This window comes from Protobothrops mucrosquamatus, unplaced genomic scaffold (genome assembly GCF_001527695.2).
Source record: "Protobothrops mucrosquamatus isolate PMUCROS unplaced genomic scaffold, P.Mucros_1.0 scaffold1, whole genome shotgun sequence".
Taxonomy (NCBI): Eukaryota; Metazoa; Chordata; class Lepidosauria; order Squamata; family Viperidae; genus Protobothrops; species Protobothrops mucrosquamatus.
In genome coordinates this window covers 782,487-809,754 of record NW_015386388.1, presented here as the reverse complement: position 1 = coordinate 809,754, position 27,268 = coordinate 782,487, and the positions used below count along the sequence as shown (strand labels likewise).

General features: G+C 35.4%; 1 protein-coding gene across 1 annotated transcript in view; it reads right to left on the bottom strand.

Moving 5' to 3' along the window:
• The window catches only part of TLK2 (tousled like kinase 2), a 43,611-nt gene extending 16,451 nt beyond the window's left edge, over positions 1-27,160 (bottom strand). The window contains exons 1-15 of the mRNA XM_015832218.1: positions 27,052-27,160; positions 22,632-22,717; positions 20,288-20,359; positions 19,489-19,558; positions 18,708-18,751; positions 18,335-18,430; positions 16,444-16,611; positions 14,948-15,043; positions 12,957-13,049; positions 9,637-9,747; positions 8,279-8,415; positions 5,009-5,161; positions 4,502-4,568; positions 2,828-2,925; positions 2,318-2,399 (exon numbers count right to left, since the gene is read on the bottom strand). Coding sequence (XP_015687704.1) covers positions 2,318-2,399; positions 2,828-2,925; positions 4,502-4,568; positions 5,009-5,161; positions 8,279-8,415; positions 9,637-9,747; positions 12,957-13,049; positions 14,948-15,043; positions 16,444-16,611; positions 18,335-18,430; positions 18,708-18,751; positions 19,489-19,558; positions 20,288-20,359; positions 22,632-22,712 — 1,368 coding nt within the window. The 5' untranslated portion in view covers positions 22,713-22,717; positions 27,052-27,160. The remainder of the gene's footprint in view (positions 1-2,317; positions 2,400-2,827; positions 2,926-4,501; positions 4,569-5,008; positions 5,162-8,278; positions 8,416-9,636; positions 9,748-12,956; positions 13,050-14,947; positions 15,044-16,443; positions 16,612-18,334; positions 18,431-18,707; positions 18,752-19,488; positions 19,559-20,287; positions 20,360-22,631; positions 22,718-27,051) is intronic.
• Between the last annotated feature and the right edge of the window lie 108 nt (positions 27,161-27,268).

The following is a 27,268-nucleotide window of genomic DNA, read 5'->3' as shown; positions in this document are numbered from 1 at the left end:
AAAGGGGGTCAATCTATTTTTCAAAGCACGAGAAGCAACGGATGGAAACTAATCAAGGAGAGAACCAACCTAGAACTAAGGAGAATTTTCCTGACAGTTAGAACAATTAATCAGTGGAACGACTTGCCTCCAGAAGTGGGTTCCAACACTGGAGGATTTTAAGAAAAGATTGGACAACCATTTGTCCGAAATGGTATAGGGGTTCTTGCTTGACCAGGGGGTTGGACTAGAAGAGTTCCAAGATCCCTTCCAACTCTGTTATTCTGCTACAACAACAACAACAACAATAATAATAATGTTGGAAGGGACCCTAGAGGTCATCTAGTCCAACCCCCTGCTCAGGCAGGAAACCCTACACCATTTCGGACAGATGGCTGTCCAGTCTCTTCTTAAAAACTTCCAGTGTTGGAGCATTCACCGCTTCTGGAGGCAGGTTGTTCCACTGGTTAATTGTTCTAACTGTCAGGAAGTTTCTCCTTGGTTCTAGGTTGCTTCTCTCCTTGATTAGTTTCCACCCGTTGCTTCTTGTCCTGCCTTCAGGCGCTTTGGAGAATAGCTTGACTCCCTCTTCTTTCTGGCAGCCCCTGAGATATTGGAACACTGCTTATCATGTCCCCCTTCATCCTTTTCTTCATTAAACTAGACAAACCCAATTCCAGCAACCGTTCCTTATATGTTTTAGCCTCCAGTCCCCTAATCATCTTTGTTGCTCTTCTCTGTACTCTTTCTAGAGTCTCAACATCTTTTTTACATCGTGGTGACCAAAACTGGATGCAGTATTCCAAGTGTGGCCTTACCAAGGCATTGTAAAGTGGTATTAATACTTCATGTGATGTTGATTCTATCCCTTTGTTAATGCAGCCTAGCACTGAGCTGGCTTTTTTGGCAGCTGCAGCACACTGCTGGCTCATATTTAAGTGATTGTCCACTAGGACTCCAAGATCCCTCTCACAGTTACTACTGTTGAGCAAGGTACACCCTATACTATACCTATACATTTGGTTTTTCTTGCCTAAATGTAGAACCTTACTTTTTTCACCACTGAATTTCATTTTGTTAGATAGCGCCCAATGTTCGAGTCTGTCCAGATCCTTCTGTATCTTAAGCCTGTCTTCTGGAGTGTTGGTTATTCCTGCCAGCTTGGTGTCGTCTGTAAATTTGATGAGTTCCCCATCTATCCCTCGTCCAAATCGTTGATGAAGAAGTTGAAGAGCCCTGGGTCCAGAACAGAGCTCTGGGGCACCCCACTACACACTTCCCTCCATGTAGATGCAGTTCCATTGAGGACCACACGCTGAGTATGGCCGGTCAGCCAGCTACGAATCCATCTGGTGGTGATGCTATCTAACCCACATTTTTCTATCTTGTCAAGTAGTAGGTTGTGATCTACTTTATCAAATGCTTTACTGAAATCCAAATAAATTATGTCCACAGCATTCCTCTGATCCACTAATTTTGTCACTTGGTCAAAGAATGCAATAAAATTTGTCTGGCATAATCTGTTTTTGACAAACCCATGTTGGCTTTTAGTAATGACTTTGTTTGCCTCTACATGTTCGCTGATTCGTTGTTTGATTATCTTTTCCAGAATCTTCCCAGGTCTTGAGGTCAGGCTGATAGGTCTGTAATTTCCTGGATCTATTTTTTCCCCTTTTTTGAAGATGGGAACTACATCAGCTCTTTTCCAGTCCTCTGGTAGTTCCCCAGTGCTCCCAAGAGCTTTGAAAAACATAGTTCAGTGGTTCTGAGATCACATCTGCCAGTTCCTTCAGAACCTTGGAGTGTAATCCATCTGGTCCTGGTGATTTGAACTTGTCTAGGCTGGACAAGTGCTCACTTACCATTTTCTTGCCTATCTTGTGTTTCTATTCTGTTTTTTATGGCACTATTTTTGATAGGTTGGTCTGTTTTTCCCCTTTGTGTGAAGACAGATGCAAAAAACGAGTTAAATAGTTCTGCTTTCTCCCTGTTGCTTGTCACCTTCTTGCCACTTTCCCCCACTAATGGACCAATCATTTCCTTCACTTTTTTCTTCCTTAACTATTCTGACTGACATGCTAAAAAAAACACTTTTAACATAGTGTCAAATTTGGCGAGTATGAAATGACAATGCTAAAGTAAAACCAAGAAAATTCATTTAATTATAATGAGCATACAGAGATAACTTTCATTAACCTGAACCTATTGACTTCTTAGGCCAAACAAGTCTACTTAAAACTGACAAGACTCCTGAGAACACAAAGACAGACATTTAAATAACTAAGACTTTAGCTTCTACACCAGTAATCAAACAAAATAGAAAGATGATCTAACTTACCTTATATACTTCACTAAATCCTCCTCTGCCTAGGAGATGTAACAACAAATACCTATCATTTAGTGTTGGATGGTCTTTAAACCTAATGTGGAGAGAACAGGAGACTTAATGGTTTGAACATGGTCTTAAGCAAATCATCTAAAAAAGTAAGTTATTTGACAAATGAAAAGCTCTTCGCCTATGAGTAGAAAGGTTTGAGCATGCAGGTGAACTGGCAATCTATTTCATAGGCAAAGCTAGATTTGTTGAAACGCAGCCATACTTTCTCCGATAATCTTGCACTGCCCACCACAAAGACATTTTTGCCTGTATTATCTTTATGTTTTCTTGTTTACATTGTTGCTTGGAAGGACATTCTATCCAAGTAGCTAGGCGTCAACTGGTATATTCATTTAATAAATATTAATTCTAAGTAAAGTTAATTCCCAGCAAACATTTCTAGTGTATTTTAGCAAGCTGGTCATCTTTCACAAGGTTGTAATTTGCTTCTCTCTTATGGCCAATACTCACTGTGAATTATCTTCATTATGTATCCTTTTCAATTCCCTGATATGCAGATTTCTAACCCGTTCTAATCGCTCTAATTCTGCTTGAATCTCAGCTTCTTCCTGCACAAAGAGGAAGATCACTTTACTGTACTATAAACTGCTGTACTGAGGATTTAAAACCAAATTTGCCTGATAAGAATCTTTGCAGAAAGGCTTTCCTTTATACAGTATTCCTCAATCAGGGAAAGATGTCATGATATGTAAAAAGTAAATGAAAAGACATTGAGAGTGTCTTTTTAAAAAATATCTAAACATTGGACTTGACAGCAGCTTGCAAATTACTGGCTAAAATATCTTACAATATGCTTATTATCCATAGACAGAAATATTGTGAACCAATTGTCTTGCTTGAAATGTGTTTGAACTGTTTAGATGACAGGAATTTTTTGGAAGGAGGTATTGAATTCTGCATGGCTCTGAGCTATTTTGACACCTCTATATTTTCACTTGCAAATCTTTTGTGTTCTTACCAAAGTTTGGAGAGATCCTTTCGCTAATGCTCACTCCCTTCTTTATTATTTGCTGCAATGTTGCAAGGAATAACATGTTATTATTTCCTAACTCCTTGTGTAAGCTTGCAAAAGAACAGAGAACATTTCTGGTAATAGATTTTTTGTTCTGATATTATAAATGGGAGAAATGCATTTGTTTCTTTCTTCTTTTTCCATTTTCTTTTGTAGAAGATCTTACTCTAATTTTTCTTAAATGAATTTATCACAAAACATATTTTACATAATTATAAAAAAGTAGGCTCAAAAATTCAAGAACTCTATTAATTTTCTAAGATATAATGATTGTGTTTCCAAAGGTAATAAACAGCCATCAAGATTAATAATAACCGATAGCTCATTCTATTCTTAATTTTGATAAATCTCCATTCAAAACTATTTAAATAATCCATTTTCTAAAAAAAAAAGTACTTTCACTTGTGTTAAAATTGCCTGTATTTATTTATAATGGGTGAGCTAACATTGTGAGATGTCTATATTTTGTCTGCATACCTCTACCATATCTATCTACCTATATTTACCATCTAGCTAAAAATTCCCAGATACTTTACTACAGCAAAGTAGACTTAGCAGATTAGACTTTTGTGGACGCTTCAACACTGGAGGTTTTTAAGAAGAGACTGGACAATCATTTGTCTGAAATGGCAAAAGGTTTCCTGCTTGAACAGCGGATTAGACTAGAAGACCTCCAAGGTCCCTTCCAACTCTATTATTCTGTTAAAAATACCCATCGTTAATTTTATTTAGTAATGCATATAATATTATTTATTGCTTTAGAATAAAGTTTTGGTTCATGCAAGTATGCAGCGAGAGCTAAGACTCTGCCAATATTCCTTATAAAATGACCTTATGCATTAAAGAATCTTCCAAAATTCTTCATATTGTGCTAAAATAGACTGACAAACATAGCTCTGCGTAAACTACTTCCTAAATTTTTTGAAAACCATTTGCAGAAGAGTAGTATTTCTGGTGTTTAGAAACCGATAACTATAAGGAAGGGCCTATTCTCTCAAACAGAGAATAAACAAACATAAATCAATAAAGAAACAAATAACTAAGGACTAGAACAAGTAGAAAGTCAAAAACATAATTCAATGAGTACTTGAAGTTATAACATATCTTTTTACCTTTTTAAGATGGCCTAGTCGGAGTTTGAATATTTCCTCTTGTTCATGATATTCTGCTAATGTTAACCTGTACATGTATAAAATAAGTGGTTCAAAAATTAGAAATGCCTTATACCAAGAAAGGTAACTTACACAGAGGAATATATTCAGATGCCATAGGCTACCCTCAGAGCCCACTAAAAGTTACCAACAAAGTCTATTTTGATTGTTATTGGATGAAATCATTACATTCACAATAATAAGGATTAATAAATTAGCCCCACCAATTCAACTAATTGAAATGAATCCACTCACTTTTTGTTCCAAGTCTGATTACTTTTTGGAAAGTAGACCTAGGCATGCCACTCACATGTCAAATATGACCATCAGTCTACAAAAACCAATATAATTGTAGAGAGAAACTTCATCACAAACAAAGAATCTGGGGAGGCCTATTAGGATAAAACCTAGGAAGTTCCTTCCATATGACAACCCCAGAAAGGATTCTGAAATGTTTGTGCCACCTACGTCTCGTTTTCTGCTCCATTGGTTTTGTTTTTGCGCTGCTTTTGTTCATTGGTAGCTGGAGGAGCCTGGCCCATGCCAGGTGGTTTTCGTTTTGCTAACAACTTCCGTTGCCTTTCTATTTCTTCCCTTTGGGAATTTATCCTTTCTTGCTGCCTAAATAAAAGTATAACATGGACATAATTAGAGAACATAAAATAATATATCTCACATAAGGGGGTTGATCTTCTACATCCTCAGTTAGCCACATCCAAACAGTGCATTTCTGGTAATCTGTCAGTTTTTAGAAGACCAAATATTTAGAAGCTTGGGCTTTGGAAATGTAACTGGCTATTATCAAGCAAAAGAATAAATGGTAAATCCAGTTTCTAACAAATAATCACAAGGACCTTGGTTTTAAATTCAAAAAGTATTCATAGTTGCAGACATTTTTCAAATGAAGAGGCTAATTTTTAGGGACACGGCAACTGCTTTTATCTCCTCTGTGGAAAAAAAATATTTTTAGCCTTGTTATCAGTTGCTGAGTTCAGTTCCTTTGTATTTCTTTTCTGTCTTGCACACCAGATAAGAAACCAGTTATTTTATGCATGATAAGAAGCCTAGTTGTTTTTCCCCCTTTTGAGATATAAGGTATTTGAGGAGTAGGAAAACAAAACAGTTCCATCAGCCCAACAAAATCTGTGCTTATCATATTGTTGAACTAGAGGAGTTCTGCAAGGAAGAGTAGGAGGAAAAATCCAAAATTAAGTCTAGAAAAATACTTAACTGGATATAGGAAATTTTTGGAAGCTGTTATTTTTACCAAAGGTGATGTTACAAAGTGCTAACTGGAAAGTTATCCAATTTTTTGCAGCTGCTTTATTTTCATATTTAAAATCTGTACACAATTACACATAGCTAAGTATGTGCAAATGCAAATCTGTAGAAAGAGATTTATATTTATCATGCAGATGTTCACCAGCTTCTAGTCTTAAATTTGATCAGGGATACCTGAATTTTTGCACCCAACTGCGTAAATAAATCTGGATTTATATCCCCAAACACCAAACATCCATTGTCTCATGTTTATCATGGGTTGCAATCTTTGAGAAGGAAATGTTCCCTCTAGTCTGCTTAACAACAAAGGAATCTCTGCATAAAAATGTACCTTTATTTACAAAATAAGACCTGGATTTTGCAGTTACAGAATTAAAAGTTTTTTTTAATTATTTTTTCATATTTCAGATACTTATAAGTTATACTCATCAATTATCATACTAACACGTGTAATGGCAACCTTAAACAGCAAGATGTGCAACAATAAAAGAAAACAACTATGTAAGATTATCAAAACAAATAAAATTGGATCTGGAAAAGTGGAAAAATTTACAACTTTCAATGCTGGGGAGAAAAGCAACAGTGAAAATGAATATCTTACCAAAAATACTCTTTTTATTTCAAACAATACCTATAAGATTTGGAAAAACCTTTTTGATGAACTAAATACAACAATACTGAAATTTATCTGGCAAGGAAAAAAAAAGCTAGAATTAGACTGAAAATGCTACAAGAACCGAAAGAAAGTGGAGGACTTGGACTGCCGGACGCTATACTATCAAGCAACTATATTAACATGGGTAAAAGAGTGGATAATGCTTACAGATAAAGTATACCTAGAGGGGCATGACCTACAATTTGGATAGCATGCCTTTCTATGGTATGGGAAGAATAAAATACATAGATACTTTCAAAACCACTTTATAAGAAATGCACTTCTTTTAGAATGGGAAAAAATAAAAGTGAAAATTTATATTAAAATACCTGGATGGCTTTCAACAATGGAAGCATTTGCTTACCCAAATTTAATCAATTACGAGAAAGTTGTGACCTATAAAGATATTTTGGACAATGAAGAGAAATTGAAAGACAGACAAGATTTACAAGAACAAGGTACTGATCTATTATGGTGGCCATACTTGCAAGTTCAAACGAGATATAAAAAAGAAGCTAAAACAAAGGGATTTTATAAAGAACAGACAGAATTTGACCAGATACTGCTAAAAACAGATGAAAAATTGATTAAGAAACTCTGTAAATATTTGTTAACTTAAAGATGGAAGAGGAACAAGTAAAAGAAGCAATGATAACATGGGCAAAGAACTTTGGCCATAATATAGAATTAAAAAACTGGCAAAGATTATGGGAAAGAAATACTAAATTAATGAAAGTGGTGGCTTACTAAATTAATGAAAGTGGTGGCTTACAAAGAAAACTTATATAAAATGTTTTACATATGGCATCTAACACCGGTAAGATTAGCGAAAATGTTCAAAAATACATCAAACAAGTGTTGGAAATGTAAACAAAAACCAGGTACTTATTATCATATCTGGTGGACATGCCCTAAAGCTAAAAGAGTTTGGTCAAAAATACACATATGGTTGGAAAAAATGACTAAAAATATAGAATTCAAGCCAGAACTGTTTCTGTTAGGCTTAATAGGAGGAAAATACGAGAAAGATTGTATATATCTAATTTTACATGTATTAACTGCAGCAAGAATTGTATTTGCCCAATATTGGAAAAATAAAAACTTACCAACAGAAGAAGAACTAATTAAGAAAATTTTAGATTATGCAGATATGGACAGATTGACATTAAAGATAAAAAAGAAGACTCAGTGTACTTTAGAACATGGGATAATTTTTACTAATGGTTAGAAAAGCGAGTTAGAGATAAAGGTACATGATATGTACTATGTAACATTAAATATATATTAGTAAGATTATTGAGCGATTAATTAATATATTGATTATAATATAGAAATTAACTCTTACTTACTGTTTTTTAAATACATGAAGCCAGATAATATGCTGTTTGCTAAATATTAAGAATGTTATTTTAAAAAAAACCCAGCCCTAATCCTAACCCTAACCTCAATCCGACAAAATTAATAAAATATTTATAAAAAACAACAACTTTAATCTACTTATTTCCTATGTTATTTCAAAAAGTGATAACATTCAAAAGCATATAGCAAACTGTGGTGAAATTTATGACAGTGATATGAATAAGGCTCCTATATGCACTTGCTATGGTCAAATAGATATCCATATTGTTGAAGTTAAGGCATCGATGAAGATATGACACAGGCTTGTTCAACTCTTGACCTGCCAACTCCAGTTGTCCTTTTTTGGACTACCATTTTCCTAATTATATATAATAGGCAAGCAACTAAATCATCAGTAATCTTTTCTGCTTCTGGAGAAAGCAGAATGATAGAAAAATGCATACTTGATTAAATTTTGGAAAGCATAGCCATCTGTCCATTGCTCTGTGTAAGATGCCCCATGCCGGACTGTAGCAAAATGACCTAATCGCAACCGATCCTGCATACTCTTATCTCGGCAAGCCATCTTTTCCTGTTTCGACTGTAAAGAAAAAAGTAAAGTATCTGAATGATTTTGCAAAGTATTCCTATTTATTTATTTATATATATATATATATGCTTTGAAAGGTCATCCATCTTAAGAACGCAATTCTCAACAACAAAGTTGATCAAACAAAGTTGATTCCTGAATGTCTGGCAATTTTAGTTTTTTATATAAAGGATATACAACTGCTCTTTGCTTATCAATCATTTGTTAGAATTATGAAGGAACTGAAGAAGGAGACTTATGACTGGTCTTCAAAGCTGCAATCATTGCAGTGTTCACAAGATCATGTGATCACGATTTGGCCACTCAACAATTAGTGCATATTTACAACAGTCACAGTTGCTCATTGTTACACACCTATTTAACCATTAAATATTTACCAGCAGACATGCCAAGCTCAAGGCCCACAGATCAGATCCAGCCCATGATGTGTTTAGATCTGGCCCACAAGCAACTAGTAGGAGGAGGTGATTGAGTATGTAGTGTGTGTGTGTGTGTGTGTGTGTGTGTGTGTGTGTGTGTGTGTGAGCTGAAGGGTGGCAGTGCCAGAGAGGCCTGGGGAGAGTCAGCTGGAGCTGCAGTGTTGCTGGGGCTCTGCTGAGGCCCCCGGATCAGCATGTGCAGCTCCAGCTGATCGGGGCTTTGGGCGGCCTTTGGGGTGGCCGGCAGCCACACACAGTCTTCGAGGGAAGAGTCAGCTAGAGCTGCAGGGCTTGGTGGGGACCCCAGAATCAGCGCACACAACTCCAGCTGATAAGCACTGTGTGAAAAGGCCAGCTGGGCAGTGAGTGAATGCATGGGGGAGGAGATAAGATGATATAAAAGGAGGGGTTTTGGCGGGAAAGAGGAATGGGGGGGCAGAGAAGGTGATGGGGAGGAGAGATGTTGGTGGGACAAGCCTGAGGGAGAGGAGAAAGGATAGGAGAGGCTTCTGTGTAGCAAGCCTGAAGGCGAGAAGGGGACAGCAACTGGCCCTTTGAGGGCAATCATAATGCTGATGTGGGCCTCAATGTAATTGAGTTTGACACCCCTGTTCTACTGCTTATTTTTTCAACATTCTAATATTTTTATTAGTACCAGTTGACTCCAAAAATTTGATGATGCAACTATGCGGTATATTATTATTATTACTACTTCTACGGTTATTATCTGAAACCTAATTATGCAGGCTATTGGGATATAACTTCAAAACAAGTTGTGCTGGTTATAACTCACCTTTTCTACAAGTAGCTTCTTGCTCATTGTTACACACCTATTTAACCGTTCTTTGTATTTCTCAAGCATTTTCTGATGTTCATCTATCTGTCGTCTTAAGTCACAATTTGCCTGAAAATAAAATATCAAGCAGGTGAACAAAACAAAAATTACCCCATATTAGTTACAATTATCTCGCACAGATAAGGAGAAAAAAATCAAAGCTATCACAGTTACAAAATACAACAAAAAGTATTGTCATGCATACAATAAATTTGGATTTACCATTTACTTCAATTGTTTGAATCTCAAGGAGGGGAATTCATATCTCCTAGAGCAAGAAAGAAACGTCCATTTTGTCACTGCCTCTCCAGGTGGAGGAACCATCCTGGCTCCTCCTGGACTGGAGAATCAATGTGCAGCCACTCAACCCAGCATTATTATTTCCTTTAGAAATCAGACGACTTACATTTAGAAACCATTATTAGCAACACTGGAGAAACAATAAAAAAACAAGATCAATTTCCAGGTCAGCTAAGAATGCTTTCTTTGTCATTCTTCTTCCACAGTAATAATATAACTGCTCGATTCTTTTAAGACTGAAGCATTAAAATTGAAGAAATAAATATATAACACTGACATGAATGTTAATGTTTTGATGTGTCTCCTGGTTCCAAAAAAGTTTAATCGGGCTGTCCAAACTTGTATACCATTTGTGGGAATGTTACAAAGGCTTATTTGCTACTTGAATTATTAAGCAGACATTCTACTATGCCAATCTGCAATCCAGTTCCTTTTCTCTGCTAAATTATCAACTATGAAGGATGGACCAACAGTCTATGGCTGTCAAAACACTATTATGCTCAAAAGAAAAAAGTATAAGATCTCCAGGCTCCATTTAACGACCTCTGTCCCCCCTTCTGATCAGAATATGTAGAACTAAACTGGATCTATTGACAACTCCCAAATACTACAGAAATATGAAGCAACTAGAGGTCCCCTTCAGTTCTGCAATCACCCCCATGATTTTTCAAATAGGCAAAGGATATCTGAAAAAAAGGCATTTATGTTCTGATGTTGCCTGAGTGCAATGCTGTCCAAACATGTAGAAATGTTTCCTCCATCCTGAGAAAATATGTGGATGAGTAAATAACAAAGGTATGTCTGACTCAATTAGTGATGATGTTTATAGTAAAAGTGTAGCAAAGGTGTCCCTATTGTACTAGAATGTAAACATATGCCTCTGATAATAGCAATTAGAAAATATTTTCAAAGTATGACGTTACTACATATCTGAGAGAGTTCATGATTGCTTTAATTATTTTGGATCAGAATGATTTGAGCATTTCCATTCAGATGCCATGCCTGCCCTTTGAAACACTATCCTGCACCAAGGTCAATATGACCCTGGCCTGTTAGACTTCAGAATGATCTTACTCTGAATTTTTCCACAGGTACTGGATTAGGTCAATGTATAAACTTACTCGATATTGTTTATTTATATCCGTCTTGTCCTCGGTATAGTTGTTTTCATTGTATAAAATTTACCCATATCTTATCATTTTAATGGCAAAAAAATACTGAATGGCTTTAAGGAATTTTAATTTGAAAATATCTTTTATTTTTGGGATTATAAGATTAAGTAAAATTGTTATGAAGTCACTTACAGAATTTTAGGAAGAAGTCATGAAAATCTTTTTTTGATTCACTTCTCTGAACTAAACCTGGCTGAACTAAACCACAGTCATATAAGCAATAAGAGCTTGTCCAATTGTTCATTGGCTGCCTGGCATCATACCCAGAAAGTAATTTAGTTTGTTGAGATTTTTTTTTATGTCTAAGCTTGATTTCTCCTAGAATGAAAATACCTAGATTTTAATGCTTTATGAATCTGTTTGAGGTCACAAGAGGAATTAACATTTTGGGCCATAAAAGAAGGAAAAAGGCAAATAACGTTTGTGTGGGTTTAACAGTTGAGACCAGTCTGCTTTTAAAAACTCCACAGATGTTTCTGGGAAGGGCATGCAAGGAAATTGGATGGTGTATAGGAATCCAGAGATTTGAAATTTCCCATCTTTTCCTAGTCCTTGGCAACTGCCGTATAATAGTACTGTATGAGAAAAATGTTAAGAAAAGATTATTAAGAAGAGAGGATTCAGAAAGCTTTATTAGTTTCTTTCAGAAATGGATGATTCCACACATCTTTCTAAGCTAACAAATATTTCAAATGGATCACTTTTGCATGCTATATAATCTAATTCCTTCCTTTCCTATAATGGGGACAAGGAATGAGAAAACATCTTGCAGGTTACCACTGGGACTGTGTTGATTTCTACCCTAAGATTAAAGCTAGCCATATGGAATATTCTTTGTTGAAAGACAAATTTCTCTCAACTTGAGGAAAACAATAGCTTGGAAGAGAAAATGTGTTCCCCTTGAGATATTCTTTCCGCCCTAAACTGACAATTCATAACTGAGTAAACAGACTATTCTTAAGTTTTTCTAGGAGGGAACATTGCATATTGGGGTGAGGGAGAGGAATATAGAAAAGATAGAAATTAAGGCAATATTTATAAATAACAAAAGAAAAAATCCCAGATGTGAATTCTGTAAGAGCTCAAGCTATTCCAATCAATTTGTTTGATAGATGTGGGAATTTTCCCACACAGAAAGGCAGTTGAAAAACTGATTTTTCTTACATGTTCCACCTGAAACTACTAAACTGAGGTTAAAATGCTCTATGTGGTATTCAGGAATATACAGAAGACAATAGCAAAATTTCAGATTGCTCAACTATTTGGAACACATAGAATTACTGTTTCATCAAAAATAATTGTTCAGTTGTAAGAAACTTATATATTAGAATTTGATTGCATTTAAGGAAAATGTTTTGCAAGTTAAAACTAATTATTACAAGAGTTATCAGAATACAATCCATTTAATGACATTTTTTATTAAGTGTCACAAGCTATTTTAGTATTTTTTAATGCAGTAAATTACTGACAACCCTTCTAGATGTTCAAATTAAAAAATACGTTGTAGAGGAAGTGTAGAAAGGAGGGAGCTTGTTTGAGTATTAAGATTGTAAAGCTCTCGAATGAATCTAGAGATACATATTTATCAAGAGAGGATACAATTCCCTTCTTATCAAAAGCTTTTCACGTAACTGATTATATGTCATCAAGTCAATGTCAACCCTTAGCGATTGCTTAGATTTTCTCCATGACAGCCTATTTCCATTTACATAACTATTACATAATACCCTTAACTTCTTACCTACATATTATCTATATTCTATGGCTTGAAATTTGAATATAGGATGTAGAATTACAACTACTTACCCGTAACAAATCATCTATTCTGCCTTCTTTTTTCTCCAGATCAGAGTTCTTACTGTTTTCTAATGCAGATAATTTCTCCATTGTAAGATCAGACTTGAGAAGGAAAAGAAGAGTTCTTAAGAAATGATTTACAAAGTAGTCAAATGTGTTATGAACACAAAAAGTAGCAAATATTTCTGTTGTGTAAAGTAACATAATCAAAGATTGGAATGCCTTACAATTAGCCAGGAAGATTATTATTAAACAAAATCTGATGAAAAATATAACTAAGCCTGGACTTCCCAACTTTCCGAGGGAAAAAAACATATAACCAGGCCACACAAGTACTATGTTCTTGATTTCCACAAACTCACAAACACGTGTGAAATAAAGGGAATTCTCCCAGAAGATGCAATCCATAAGAGGGATGCTATAGAAGCTTCAAAATCAATGAAACTACGACAGTGTCTACAATTTGCCTGTGAACATGGTTTTCATTTTCCCTATGCATTTTATGTAAGAGCACATTGGATTTGGATTAGATAAGGCTCATATTGCATAGGAAAATTCTGCAATGAAAGCATAGCCACCTTAAAGACTAAGATTCCCCGATTACTTCCTCATCCAGCCAAACCTACTATAGGTTCGTAATATTTTATTTATGAAATTTCTATACTGCCCATCATATTTGCATGGCTTTGGAAAGTTTACAAGTTTACAAATAAAACAGTAGCTCTTGAAAACTTGGCAAGTTGATAAAATTTTGAGAGACAAAAATAGCATAATATAACATACATAACATAGTACAGTGGTGGTGAACCTATGGCACAGGTGCCAGAGACGGCACTCAGAGCCCTCTCTGTGTGCACGCACGCCATCGCCCCAGTCCTAGGCCTTCAGCTGGGTTTTATAAAGTCTTTTCGCTTTAGGCCTCCACTGCCGTGTGCAAAAAAAAAAAAAGGTTCAATCAGTCAATTTCAACTTCTCGCGGGAGAAAAAAAGATCTTGCAAAGTTGGAATTGATTGATTGAACTTTTTAGTCTCACCCACTCTGCTGTTACAGCAGCAGCCATGCCCACCCAATGGGCCACACCCATCCGGCACCCAACGATGCTTAAGTGGGTTTTGGGTTGCAGTTTGAGCACTCGGTCTCTAAAAGGTTCGCCATCACTGACATAGTATAACAAACAAAAGATCTAAAGAAACAAAGCAGAGCAACAACAAAGTTTAATAGAAGTTCTAGCCTTGGGAAAAGGCAAAAACTGCAAACAATATATAATATTGTTTGGGCTTTCACTTATAAAAGCAGGTGATTTTTAAATATTCTGAAAATGGCAAACTAGGTTTCCTAAAACACATTGTCGCATGAGTTTGTATTTAAAGTTATAACTGTAAAGCAATCAACAGCAAACATGAAAGCAAGGAACTTCCTAGATGGCACAAATTTTAAAAGAAAGATGTTCCAATATTGTCCTGATCCAGGCAAACGAATCCTTTAAAGAACTGTGAAATCTAAGTTAAGCAGAAATATACCAAGTATACTAAAGATGAGCAAATCTTTAGCCAAAATATGAACAGAATATCCATTTTACAAAGTGGGAAAAAAACAGAACTAACATTTTCATTGATAAAACAAAACAAAAGATTATGTTAATCATTCAAAGGGGAGAAGCTGCTGATTAAAGAACAAGATAGCAGTTGGAAGGTTGAGCAGGAACAAAAGTAAAATTATTCTGGAATATGTTGTCCAATAGAGACTATTTTACTTCAAGACAGCCTCTAAAACTAAAATGTTCTTAGACAGAATAATCACAATTGAGTAAGTTTGGATTTTTTTCTGACTGTATTATGTCCTTACATCTTAAGTTTCCATTTCTTTTTCTAGTAAAAGGTGAAAGATTTACATGATCTAAAGAGAAACAAGAATATATTTCTACTTATTTCTCAAATGGACAATATATTTGATTCCAATCAAATATAACTTTGCACTATGTTATTCATTAGTCTTGTACCTGTGTGTGTTTGTATTGGACGGAAATCTGTTTTTGAGAGCAGCAGGAATGCTCTGTGTTTCCTGAAACTGCAGACGAGGGACTACCTTGCTGGGTCTGTAATAAGAAGAGATGCAGCATGTAAGTTGTAGGTACAGTATTTTACAAAATACATTCTTCCCCACTGTTATTTGAAAGAAAAATCTTTAAGCTAACTATCTGTATGTGATCAACCTTAAGAAGCAGCAAGTTGCATACCCATTTTTTTCCCTAGTTCTGTACTTAAAGATAATCCAGTAAGAGAGATCAGGAATATTTTTTTAAACTTCTGTGTAAAGACATGATTCATCCTGGATTATGACTCTGGTGTTAAAGTTCAAGTTTTTCTGCTCACACAAATAATGTAAACTGCATTAACATTTACACTAAAACAGTTCAAATAATTTTTTTGAAAGGATCTTTTTTTTAAAGTTTGACAAAGTGCTGGCTTCTGTGACAATGGCTTGAATTGTAACCTCTAAAATTAATTTTGTTCTTGAAGATGAAAGTCCCTTCCTCTTGAATATATATATCAAGACAGAATTTGAAAAAGCATTGCAGAAAAGAAGGAACTGAATGATTGATGAGGAATAAACTTCTCGAGATAATAAATGGTTGGCTTCTAAATAAAGTTGAATAGCCCCAAATTAACATTCCATATTTTTATAGAAACAATTTTGATTCATCTTCCAAACATTTTTTTTATAATAACTACACTGTAGCTTATCATTACTTCCAATATCTAAAATTCCTACAAAATAGGAAGTAATAATTTTAATATATTGGGAAATTTAGGTTTTGAGCCTTTGAAGTACTGTTTCATCATCATGCACTGTAAGCATGGAAACTATGCAAATGCCGGAATATGCAGGATATGAGAGATGATCACTGCAGAAGAAAGAAATATATCTTTGTCAAAAAATAAGTACTTAAATAAAGGATAATTCCAAAATAATTCTATGTGGAGGGGTTATTATTATTATTTGCCATTATATTATTATAAACTGCAGCAATCAAGAACTAGAATTTTAAGAAAGAAAATAGATTCTACTGCAGCAGTGGAAATTACCTACTGTCTAACCATACCTGATCCTTTCAGCCCCCCTTGAGGGGTCTATGACAATTCGCCGTGGCAAACTCACTACAGCCAACTCATTGCAGGACAACCTGCCACGGCCAACTTGCCACAAGACAACTCGCTACACTAATATCAAAGAAATGGTGGAATAGAATCATTAAAGAAAGGATGCAAAAGAAGGGACAGAATGAAATGTGAATGGCAAAAATTAAAATATTTTTTATTTATTTTAAATAATTAAATAGAACTATTAAATTGCCCCGTACTGAGTTGCCTGTAGTGAGTTGTCCATGGCGGAATTGTCCGTGGTGAATTGGCTGTGGCAAATTGGCCATAGCAAGTTAGCTGTGGCAAGTTGTCCCATTCCAACCCTTGAGTTTGGTCATTAGGCCTTGCTCACCGAAGCAAATGGAAAACAGAGGCTTGTACCCCTCTGCGCCAGCTGCTCGCCCTCTAGCCGTTGTTTTGCTATCATTGTCGATACCAGAGTTGGGAGAGCAGAATGCTCCTCTGGCACTTCCTTGGCTGCACTGCTGTCTACTCCGTAAAGTGGTTGCTCCATTCGCCGCTGTAATACATTATCATCATAAAAATATGTGGAAACAGTTATAAAATTGAGCCATGCAGTAGCTTGGACACAAAGCTAGTAAAATGTTTTTTTTAGGGAGAAAGATACATCTAAAAAAAGCAACTTTTAGAGTACTCTCCACATTTTTCTTAACAAAATGAAATGATCAGTTTTTTCTATTATAAATGTTATATTAGAAATGCATGCTTGAGAAGCAGAATCCTAGGTTCATGTGATACCTTTTGAATGCTTCATTCTTCATTTCTGAAGCTCCAAGAATCACCAAAAATTAACAAAACCAGATTGCCAATAGTCTATTGCTAATTGTGTGATTTTGTTATATTAAAACAAAATAAGATTAAAAAATAAGTTCATTAAAGCCACAGATGGCCCAATAAACTGGACACTGGGGGAGAGTCTTTGTTCTTTCTCATAGTATTAATTACCACCTGGTCTTATAGCCACAGAGGTCTTGATTTTTAAAAAATAAATTGACGCTCCTCCCCTTCCAGATAGTAAAAGGTTAAATATTCCTATTGACTCTAACGCACTATACTCTTATATTTCATTAAAATCTTTCCCCAGAATATATTGGTTAGATTATATTATACCTTTTCTTCAGAAGTTCAAGTTGTTCATTTTTTCTCCACAATAGCAAACTGATTTTTTTAAATACCCTTATACTTTTGGCTTCCTTGTAGTAACAGAAGCCAAAGACAGCAGGCAGGCATATGTGTGCGCATATGCGCACGTGCATGCACGCACACACACACACAGCAAATAAATACTCTTAAGCTCCACTGCCTCTATCCTTAGGATCATTTACTGGACTCAAGAGTTCTCTCAGGTCTTGACAAAGACCATATGACAATGGATTTAGATAAAAAAGTGTTTACACAAGCATCCTCAAATACCATCACCTCATTTCTTTTCTTATGGTAGTAGGCTTAGTAAAGGGCCACATCCTGGACTCTGAGAAAAATAAACCTGTGTTTAAACAGAATATTAAGAAAAATCTGCCAATGGCACCTTCTGCTTGAAAGGCACATGTAGGAAATCATTGCAAAAATCCTGACAATAAGCACAAAGGGTAGCTGCAATATGAAACTTCAGAACTGAGCTGTCAACTATGACCATGCATATACAGGATAGAATATTTTAGCAAATATACTCGTGTACTACATACCTGCATGTTAAAACATTTTGCCTAACATGTGATAATAATGAATGTTCTTCTTCATTTCTTTGAATAAGCTATGAAAACACTTGCTAGTCATACTTCCAAGATTAATCTTTTTAAGAAAGGCAAAATACATATATTTCATAATAGCAGAGACAGAAAGATAAGTCTATCAAAAGTCAACTTCACAGGCATTTATTTTCCTTTATGGTGAACCTTCATTCCTTTTAACACAAGTCCGTTTACAACAAACCAACATATGGATTTGTCAGTATCAGATTGCAGCTTTAATAACATTTATTCACACTTGTACTATATGACTTAGTTACGTGAAGTAGATCTTAATTAAGCCCTAGTCAGAATTGGGTTATACAGACAATGAAAGCTGAGAATTAACATAGAAGGACAGGAAAGGAAGGCAAAGAGATTCTACTATATAATTCTAGAAGATCTGCACTGTTTCTATCACATATACATATTAACAGATCTATAAATGTGCTCGGAAAATTCTCAGGATACTACTCTATCCTATTAGGTACTTACAGGTAAAGGATTAGATAAGGAATGTTGTGGTGAAGATCGCGCTACTGGTGGCACACTTCTGCCAGGGCTTGTTCCTGGACCACTTCCACCAGCAAACTAAAGCAAGGGAGGAGAAAAAAGAAAAAATCAGTTACTTCAGGAATGTTCTGTACAGTAGGTCAAATGTAGAAGTACAACCAAATTATGTCTGCAAAGGGATTAAGAAAGTAATCAAGACAAATTGCCTGGAAAACTTAATCATATATTTTCAAGGGCCTACTACTGAGAAGTATACATAGAATTTGGAGGTTGTTTCTTAAACTAATTCAACATACACACACACACACACACACACACACAAAGTTCTTTGATATAAGTTGCAAAATGGGCTTACCTCAAAGTAGTCACTAATTTTATGCCCTCTGGGAGTAATTTTGCCTGGAAAGAAAAACAAACAGCATTACCATGTTATATTAAATTAAATACTTTGAAAATACTATAATACTTTTTTTTACTGAAATTGTCTTCATTTTGAGATATAAATCAGTATATATGGATAATACTCTAGAAACATATGCAACCAAAAATAGCTCCCAACAGATAAACTAAAACAAAATTTCCTCTCAGTTTCCCCTAGCCTCTTCCTAGAAGAATACTAAAAGGAATAGAAAAAGATATTATAAGAAAAAGAAAAAACAGACACATGCAAGAAAAAAAATGTGTACTTATGCAAAGCTGGTCAGTGAAAAGGGGAAAGAAAGAAAAATAATCATACATATATGAGGAAGACATTAAAGAAACAATTCAATACAAGAGCAACAATGGCAGACCAGAGAAATATGCAAATGCTGCTGAATACAACTTAAAATTAAGAGCTTCTGGTTGCACTTTATGAACGTATTATAGCTATAGAAAAAATAAACAGCAGAAAAGACACATTTACTTAAATATCAATTACAATTTAAAGTAACATTCTTCAATTACTATTTGCAATATAGCCCATTTTAATATAACTTTTCCAAGAAATGTTCCAAAATAAAATATAGCATATATTATATAATTTTATTATCTAATATCATAATAATTTCATGATATATTAGAAAATTGTTGCATATGTTCTGTATATATCTGCAGAAAGCCATCAATTTTTTAGAGATCCTAAATAAAAGTCTTACTTTGACTGGTTTCAAATGGTTCACCTTTTCTTTTCCTATTGCGCTGATCATTCTGTTTTTTTTCAGGAGTCTTAAAAGAGTCAAAAAAATCCCAAATGATTTTCTACAAATATCCAAGGATTTAAGGTCACAACTTTTTAAAAAATGAAATATGGTTATCAACAACTCTTCCACAGGTATTTTAACTTTCAAAACAGGTTACATTTCTCCTTTTTTGTATTTTTAAATGTAATTATGGAATACTATACTCAGCAAATAACCAATTACTGATTAGTGAAAATTAATTATTTAGTTAAGTTGCTGCAATAGTCCTGAATTAAGCACCATTTTTTATTGTCAAAGATTAAATTAAAACTTTTTGGTCAAAGTTAGCTGCAATATATGCAGTCCTCCATTTATGATTGTTTAAAATTACAACAGCCTTGGAAAAGGTGAGTTACAACTGTCACATTGCCTTGTGGTCATATGATCGCAAATTAGCCACTTAGCAACTGGTTCACATTTTCAACAGATGCAGCATCTTGTGCTCACATGATCAAAATTTGTAACCTTCTCAGCTGGCTTCTGATAAGCAAAGTCAATTGGAGAAGCCAGATTCACTTAAAGACTGTGTGATTCATTTAATGATTCCAATAGTATGCTTAAATGTCTACAGTGATTTGTTCAATAAGCACATAGTCGCCATAAAATTGGGTCTGGTCATGTAGTGGGACTTGCTTAATAACCACATCACTTAGTGGCTGACATTCTGGGCTAAACTCATCTATGAGGATTATTTGAAAAATATCACTTTAGTTACCTCCAGTTCCTTGTCACTCAGGGAACCCACACTGCACAAACTCTGATTGGAAGATTCATTGTTCAAAGGACCCTAGTGTAAAGGAAACAAAAGTGTGTTATCAACAGGGATTTTTTTCTTCTTTAAATCAACTGCATATTTCACCATGAAAGTCACTGATAATTAAACTATAAAGTATAACAATTCAGATTGTTATCTCTCTTTCTAGTATAACACATAGAGGCACTGTTAGTTCTTTGATCTGGATGTTTGAGATTTAATCATTTTAAAGAATGTTAACCTTCAGACAACCAAGACCATGACCTTCTTGAATCCATTATTGCCATTAGAGTTTTTACCATTTAGAACTGCCGGCCCATGGGCCGGATGCATCACGCCGAAATCACGCCTACCCCATTGCTGGCAATGAGGAAAAAGTCCTGATATGTGACGTCACAAGTTTGACATGCCTGATTTAGAATGATATCTTACTGACAATTTTACCAGCATATGACTTTTGAGTTATATGCTGTGGTAACTTCTTGTTCAGATAATTATGGTGTTAAGAGCGGTCAGAGGAATCAGAAATGGAGAGGAATCAGAAATCTGTAGTAAACTTCCCAACAATATATTAATAAACAACCTAAAGTAGACTATCTAATTTTGAACCACTTTTTGTAAAGTACTGGTAATATAAATGAATTAAAATATATAGGACCAGATAAATTATTTTCCAGGGTACTAAAGAAACGACCAGAAATGAATGCAGACTGATTAACTGTGATCTATGAGAACTCCTGGAGAACTTGCAAGATTCCTATAACTAAAGGAGAACAAATATTATCCCTTTCTTCAAAATAGGGGAGAATTTAGGAAATTACAGACTTGTCAACCTGATGTCAATTACTGGGCAAGGTCCTCAGATTATTACATATTTGTGAGCACTCAGGTAAGATTGTATCAATTAACAAAGTCAGAATGAGTTCATCAGAAACAATTAATGACAGACTTGCCTTTATCTTTCTTAACAGTACTAATTTAACAAATTAGGCAATGCTATTTTTATAAGATCAACAAAGTATTCCACAAAGTTTCATATGATACCTTTATTAATAAAATGGTAAAATATGTGGTAGACTATAGGGTAAGTTACATATTGTTAAGATGAATTTCTACCTGGCTGAATGACTATTAAGCAGAATACCATAGCACTTTACTTCAGATCATCTGCTATTCAACACTTTTTTATTAATAACCTGGATGAAGAGGTTAAAAAATGGGATTATCAAATGTATGTTACACACACAAAAAAGTGGTTAACACTTTAGAAAACTGAAAAAAATAGAAGCTTGAACAGGCTAAAATGAATAGGGTCAAATTTCATGGAGAAAAGTAAATGATAGCAACTTGGGAGAAAACAAATGAAAGGGGGAAATCCACCTTGATAATATAACTCTGAAAATAATATGAATCTTCTAGCAAAACACACATTGAGTATTAGCTAACAGTTTGATAGTCACTAACAGCACCGAATTTAGACAACTGGATGTAATTGTCTCGTTCTATTCTGTCTCTATCAAGCCCTACTTGGAATACTGTTCTGGACACAGCAGTGTAAAATGAGCACTGACAAACTAAAAGAAATTTGACAAAGTTGGAGACTAGAAACCAAGTTCTAAAAGGAATAGTAAAAGTAACTATTTTAGTTTGCTTAAAAGAATGTTAAGTTTCAGATAGGGTTGTCATATTGCTGAGAAAGTAGACCCATCTACTAGAGATGGCAGGTCTAGAACCAATAAGTTACAACTACATAGAGACTTTTGATTAGATATTAGGTTTTATTTCATGACAGCTAAACCTGTCAATCACTGGTACAGGCTGTCTATAAAGTGGTACTTCTACTGTATATGATAATTTATTCTGAAAATTTGGAGGATGCCTGTAAGAATGAATTTTGGAGGATGTGGTAATGCAGCTAGTTACTTTAATTATTTTGGCATTTGTAAGTTGAATTTTAGCTACATTTTTAATGTTTTATTTTATCTATGTGGCCCTTTCCCCTTTACTAATCACACAAGTCTTGTTTAGAGTGTGATTTAAAAAGGCTAGTCACAACTATCTTGATTTTGAAGATGCAGCTCAGTAAACCATCAACTTATATGGCTTGGGCAAGTTCCATTACTATCATACTTATCACTAAAATCAACAGGTTGATAATAGGACTTTAAATCATTTCTTTTGTGTGAAATATGATCATGTGGATCTTGACTGTATCCCTATTTGACATATTCCCATCTAATAAAATGTTACCAAAACATGAAGAGATGTACATACAATTAGCCAACTGGTTATGCACATAACTAACCTTAGCAACACCTGCTCCAGTAAACCTGGCCTCTAACAGTTCCTGCCGTCGTGGATCCAGGCTATGCAATTCTTCCATCATATCTGCTAATAAAGAACATAGAACACTTTAAGAATAGACAATACTCTTCTAATTACTGGATTGATATGAACTTGTTTACATAATTACCCATAAGGGATTTTCATGGTCCAATATTAATTTATAGTGATACCACTAGAACAGATATATCAAAGTAGCATTTGCATTTCTATAAGGTTAAATATTCTTTTGTTCAGGTTTAGTTAGTGCATTAATTTATTATTTATTTGTATTCTGTCTTCATTATTTTTACAAATAACTGAAGGTGGTTAACATACCCAACATATCTTCCTCCTATTTTCCCCACAATAACCCTGCTGTGAGATGACAGTGACTGGCCCAAAGTCACCCTGCTGCTTTCTTAGCTAAGCCATGGGTTGAAATTACAATTTCCTGCCTTCTAACTTGGTGCTATAACCACTAGACCAAACTGGTTCTTTACATTCATTTTTATATATGTATATTATACAACTATAAGAATGTGGTACAATTACTTTCTCCATTTAAATGAACATACTTCCAATGGATTTTTCAAATTTAGTCACTTATCACTTATTCAGTTCAATTATCTATGGTTTACTAAATAAACAATAATTGACTGGGTTCAGTCAACATGCTAAGCCAAAAGCTGTTTATAAACTGCAACAGCTAAGTTTATATAGCATATTTAAACAAATTAGCTTAGTCTAAAAGTGCCTTAAATCTCCATTACTATAGCAAAAGACTACAGACCAGCTGGAGCTATTGAACTCCAACTGCAGACCAATGCTGTAAAAAACAAATGTATAGAAAAAGGAGGTTTAATTACAGATCTATAGCATAACTGCAGAGAAATAATACAATTGTATATGTACGTAGAGTACCATAATATGGTCGTACCTATCAGATATTTCCTTGCAACAAAGGAATATATCAAATATTGTCATTGCTCATCATTAACTATTCTTCACATCAAACCACAGAAAACATGACTTGCTTTTACTATCCAAAATATTCAGAAATAGAACAGATAGCTCCTTCAGGCAGAAGACTGAAGGACTCCCTTCTGATATGTTCATTTCATTCATATGTTCAATTATCTGGGAGGGACAAGTTCCAACAAAAGGCACATAAGCAACCCGATATATGAAATTGTATAAGATACAACTCCAAAATGATCTTATACGCACACTAGCAATTGCATGTTCTTAGAAATTCAATTCTTAATCACATTTCCCTCTAAAATTGACATTATCTTTGGGAAATAACTAGAATATAGCAAGTATCCTTTTTAAAATTTAAAATGCAAATATATTCATAAACAAAATAGTTAACTTTATGTCCTCCATTGTATAATTATTAATTAACCTCTAAATTTTTTAGAGTGCAACAGAAATGAGACCGTGATTGGTTAATAATAAGCTTTTACTTTTCATTTTCTACTGATTAAATTCTAGTCAGCTCTACCAGGAACATATTGTTAGGGTATTAAACAATGATAGCACAAGGTTCTCAAAATGTGTATTGTGAATCTTCAGGGCTTTTTTTGTCATAGAACGCCCAGAACGGAGTTCCGGCACCTTTTTTGGATGGAACCTTGTAGGGTAGGCAAGGCAGGTTGTATGATGTGTATGAGTTCCAGCACCTTTTTTTTTTCTCTCCAAAAAAAGCACTGTGAATCTTTATGGGTTACCAGCAATTTAGAAGGAAGCAGAAACATTGTTTAAAGCTTGTAAGGCCTATGCAGGCAAAGCTGGAGCATTGTCAAAAGTCACTCCTGCTTTGCTTGGGCAAACCCATAATGGGAATCCTGGCAAAGCAGGCAGCAGATCCTGAAGTGAACTGTAATCCATTTACACAGGCAAAGTCCAGAGGAAGTTTTGAAAAATAGCTGAATCTGTGGATCTAGCCATCTGTCAGAACAATTCACCAATCATGAGGTTTTTTTTAAACTTTTTAGTTTTATTCATGGGAATAACCGAAATTCATGCATCATTTAAGGCACTATACTATTGCAAACTTTAGAGAACATCTTAGTTATAGAACTAAGAAATGGAAGTGACAGTTATAGAAATGGAGGTGACAGCAAAATTTTGCATGAACAGTTTCAATGAAATAAGTGAACAACTGATTTTAAGCAAAATGGCATAATTGAGAGGTATCAGATTGACTGATTCATACATTTCCAAACACTTTATTCCCAGATTTATTCTATTTTCATTTCCCCAACAAATGATAAGGCACTGAATCACTCAGCATCTAGCACATGCTTAGGAGGAATATTCCTGAAGGGCAGCAAATGCCCTTTAGAGAGAGAGAGAAAAAAATGCACAATGACATCATACCAATTATTCTCTTTGCTTTTTATTTTACTCCTATATCACTTCTCTGGAAGATTGCTGTAGAAGAAAACCATCTATGGATATTGTTAAAGTTCAGTGGCCATTATAAAAACAGGGAGTATTTTTGTTATAATTTAACACCATGTAGTACAACAAATACCTAAAGGACTGTTTTCTCCCATATAAGGCTATAGGTTCAGTTACATTTTCTGGACAAGTTTACCTCTAAGATCTGCCAACATCAGAGCTAGGTTTACTCTGGATTATGGGGCAGTCTGTTTGGAATTCCCTATCTAAAAAGATTCACTTCATCCTATTGGCACTTCAAATGGTAGATTAAGATTCCCCATCCCCACCAAGCATCGGTTATTCCCTCTATTCTTGTTAAGTCTTTCTGAGATTTTATATTTATTTTCAAATATTTTAATAGATGGATGCAAATAACTGAGATGATCAGAATGGTATACTACTAGAGGGGAATGTCTAATGAATTTATGAACCAAAGCCTTACAGAGGTAGCTTCTAATTATGTAAAGAAAAAATCTGCAAATGATGTAACATCCAAGAAAATGAATTTGGGAATAGAGAATGTTTAAATAAATCCTTTCCTAAATTACAATAATATAATATTTTAAGGAGACCTAATTATTTACTCCTCTGCATTCCCATCAGAACCTTTGACAAAAAAGAAATTGAGAAATTAATCCAGTTTGAAGGATGGGTGGTAGTGGTAAGCAGTGTGTTAGTGGAGAAGTGTTCCTTTCAGCTTTCTCTAATTTAGTGTAATTCCACATGTGCTGGGATTACAAATTGCAGATTTCCAAACAGCATACCATACTTTCTAGGAATCTGGAGAACTCCATTGTAATACATGTGGAGGGTACCAAACTGAAGAAAGCTAGCTAAGTCATCTTCAAGCACTGATATGAAAAAACAATCCCCTTTTAATTTATAAACCTATTAAGTTTTATATGAAGCCATCAAACTTTTTCTGTTCTTTTCATAAGTACATTTACTGTACTCATCCATTCCATTTCTAAAGATACATTGTTAACATTCATTTAACCTAATTTTCTAAGATACAACATTGATATAGGGCTTACAAATTTCTCAGTTATTGGCTGCTCCTAATGGTAATAAATATAAACTAGGTCTTTGAGACCTAAGTATCTGTGGGAAACACCTGGATACATTACAAACCATTTTCACTAAAAGGTGGAACGTACACCCTCCCAAAGTAGTAACTTGGGAGTATCAGCCCTTAAAAGTAATTGTTCATTCCAAATCCACTCATTGAAACAAACAGGAATTCATCCAACTTAGATCTAGAGGAACAGTCCCGCCCCTCCTTTGAACACCTTTTAATTAATTAACCGGCCCCAAACATACCCAAACTTCCAGCTGAAGTTACTACTACTCTTCCTGGCTTTCCCTCCCCAGTGGACGTGGTCGCAGCCATCTCGCTACCTACAGGATACACCCAAATAGCTCCACACTTCTAGGCCAAGATTCAATCCTTGAAGCTAGGCCCAGCCAACCTTTAACGGCACCCCGAGTTTCGCTCAAGGAGTAAGCGCGACCCCACCACTCCGAGAAAAGAGTAACGCTAGTCTCTCCCACCCACCACTTTTATAGCCGCGAGGACGGCTCCCCCCAACCGACTAGAACGCTCCCATAGCAACAGCCGGGCGTTCGCCCCCCATTACTCGCCCTCTCGCAACCCTCAGATGTGCCCCCTTTTAACTCTGTAAAGTAGGCCGGCCCCAAGGCCCGCAAATTTGGGGCGGCAAATTTAGTCGCCATGCGCGCCTATCAGTTTCGTCCCCCCCAATAATATCTTCCCTCCCCAATTGATTTTTAAAATTTTTTAAACATAAACTCTTATCTACCCGCGGCCTATAAAATACACAACCGTGTGCTGGTAATGCCCCCCATAACGTTACCATAGCAACAAGAACCCCGTTTCTGAGGCTTAGCACGGTGTGTGTGTGTGCGCATTCCCCTTTCCTCCGCATAGTTACCATCGTAGCAAGCAGGCGAGGGGCTCCGAGGCCCGGAGAGTCGACAGCAACCTCGTTCCCAGCGGTATCTGCACAGCAATGAAGGCAGCGGAGCGGAAGAGGAAAAAGCGAACCCAAGGCCAGCGTCCCCCTCCCTTTAAAAGATACGTACATCACCACCAAAGAGGCTTAAGTAGTTGCAGGAGCACCACGTCCCAACCCCGAGGCCTACAAGGAA